We start from the raw sequence: 2549 nt of genomic DNA, 5'->3' as shown, positions 1-2549 counted from the left end.
CCGGGGGACTGGAGGTGCCCCCCGCACTCCAGCAGGGTCACGGCGTCTGCCCAGAGCCCTGCAGGACAAAGGGGAGATGGGGATGAGGCCAAAGCTCAACATTGACCCAAATCCTGACTCTGGGCCCCAAACTGGGACCTTTGGACCACCCCATCCTAGTTGTCCTGCTCCTGCTGCCCCTCTCAGGTGGGTCCCACCCCATTTTCCAGTTTGAAACACCCACTTTGAGGCCCTCAGGTAATCAGGTTTCTAATCCCCATCTCGCCTTTGTCCCGCAGGGCTCCGGGCAGCCGTGACCCTGCTGGAGTGTGGGGGGGACCTCCAGCCCCCCGGGGGTTCCCTGCGCCTCCTCTGTCGAGGGTCCGGGTTCTGTTTCGGCAGTTTTGCCCTGAACTGGATCCGCCAGAGACCCGGGCAGGCGCTGGAATTCGTCACGTGGATCAGGAGCGATGGTTCCGGCACCATTTACACTCTGTCGGTCAAGGGCTGGGTCACGATCTCCAGGGACAACGGACAGAGCTCGGTGACGCTGACCATGAACAGCCTCAAGGAGGAAGATTCCGGATCCTATTTCTGCGCCAAAGTTGCTGGTTCTGCTTGGGATGCTGCTGCTTATATTGACCGTGCCGATGGTGGCAGCGCCCTTGCCTGAGCCCCTCTTGTCCCCAAATCTCAGAACCTTTACCCAAATCTCAGCCCTTGACCTCATTCTTGACCCTTTGCCCAGATCTGCCCCATTTCAACCAATGGTTACCAAAGTCCCCAAACCCCCAAACTGGTTCTGCCCCAAACCCCCAAACTGGTTCTGCCCCAAACCCTCATGCTTTGGCCCCAAAACTCGCCCGATTCTGCCCCAAATCCCCACTTTGGGCTCCCAGCCGCAGCCGCTGACCCAAACCTCACCCGCTGTCCAAAAATCTCGGCCCTTGGGGCACTTTTGGGGCACGAAGGGGCGATTTGGGGCCGAGAGTTGAGTTTGGGGGCAGACCCATGTGAGGGTTTGGGGCCAATGGGCAGCGTTGGGGCAATAGGGGCGGGGCTGGGACAAAGGGTCAGGGGTAGGACAGGGGGATTTGGGGAAGGGTCTGGGGACAGCTGGGGACAGGGACAGGGCTGAAACCCCAAACACCAACCCAACCACCAGGAGTGAAACCAATGGAATGGGCAGCATTCCAGCCACCATGGGAATCCCTGGCACAGAAATAGGATCCGGAATCCTCGTCCTTGAGGTTGTTCATGGTCAGCGTCAGCGAGCTGTGCCCGTTGTCCTTGGAGATCGTGAACCGGCCCTGGACCGACGGCGCGTAGTACGTTATGGAAAGATCGTAGCTGATCTCTGCCACGAACTCCAGTCCCTGTCCAGGTCTCTTGCGGACCCAGTGCATGTTCACATTCCCGAAAGTGAACCCGGCCCCTCGGCAGAGGAGGCGCGGGGACCCCCTGGGGGGCTGGAGGTTCCCCCCGCACTCCAGCAGGGTCACGGCCGCCCGGAGCCCTGCGGAACAAAGGGGAGGTGATGGAAATGAAAAACCTGATCCCATGAATTTCTCATAGTTCATGTGGTCTGCTGGAAAACGTGATGGGACCCGCTGGGAGGAGGAGGGAGGGTGATTAACTCCAAGGGTGCCAGTTTGGGGCCCAGAGTCAGGATTTGGGTCAAGGGTTGAGCTTTGGCCTCACCCCCATCTCCCCTTTGTCCCGCAGGGCTCCGGGCGGCCGTGACCTTGCTGGAGTGCGGGTGGGACCTCCAGCCCCCCGTGGGTTCCCTGTGCCTCCTCTGCCGAGGGTCCGGGTTCAGTTTTAGACGAGCCAGTCTGATGTGGATCCGCCAGCGGCCTGGGTAAGGCCTGGAATACATTGCAGGGATTGATTATGACGGAGACACCAGATACCCGTCATTGTTCAGCGGCCGAGTCAGCATCTCCAGGGACAACGGGCAGAGCTCGGTGAGCTGACCATGATCAACCTCTAGGACGAGGATTCCGGATTCTATTTCTGTGCCAAAACTCCTGAGGGTTGTAATGCTGTTCTTGCTTATCGTAGTGACGCTGCTGGTGCTGGTTATGGAGCATTTAGCCCCCCCCCTTTTTTGCGTCCATAATTGTCCCCACACCCCAGACCCTTCCCCCAAATCCCAGCCCTCGTCCCCGCTCTCGGTGACTGAATTCGTGTCCCCAGCCCCAGGCCCAGCGCTGACCTTTGGGGCAGAGTTTGGGGGAAGATCAATGGCCAAGGGTTGGGGTTTGGGGCCGGAGAGGGGAAAGGGAAATGGGGAAATGGTCACGGGCTGGGTCAGGGGGTGGGAGCTGGGGAAGGGTCTGGGGAATGGGGACGGGGGCACGCAGTGATGGGGAAGGGGTCAATACAGCAGGCATTGTTATCACCAGCATAACCAGCAAAACCCTTGGCGCAGAAATAGGATCCGGAATCCTCGTCCTTGAGGTTGTTCATGGTCAGCGTCACCGAGCTCTGCCCGTTGTCCCTGGAGATCCTGAACCGGCCCTGGACCGATGGCGCGTAGTAGATGTAGGAACCATCACTGTAGATGC

At 59.6% G+C, this 2549-nt stretch overlaps 1 gene segment (V, D, J or C); it reads right to left on the bottom strand.

The window, feature by feature from the left end:
• Positions 1 to 465: 465 nt before the first annotated feature.
• Positions 466 to 1899, bottom strand: LOC128946171 (Ig heavy chain V region 6.96-like). The segment is given in 3 exon segments: positions 466 to 498; positions 1134 to 1495; positions 1893 to 1899. Coding segments are annotated over 3 exon segments (402 nt in total).
• Between the last annotated feature and the right edge of the window lie 650 nt (positions 1900 to 2549).

Source organism: Melozone crissalis, unplaced genomic scaffold, assembly GCF_028551555.1.
Source record: "Melozone crissalis strain CALT ecotype California unplaced genomic scaffold, PUWL_Pcris_2 ptg000077l_1, whole genome shotgun sequence".
Lineage (NCBI taxonomy): Eukaryota > Metazoa > Chordata > Aves > Passeriformes > Passerellidae > Melozone > Melozone crissalis.
Note: the sequence above shows the minus strand (reverse complement) of the source record. Positions and strands in the feature narration are given on the sequence as shown.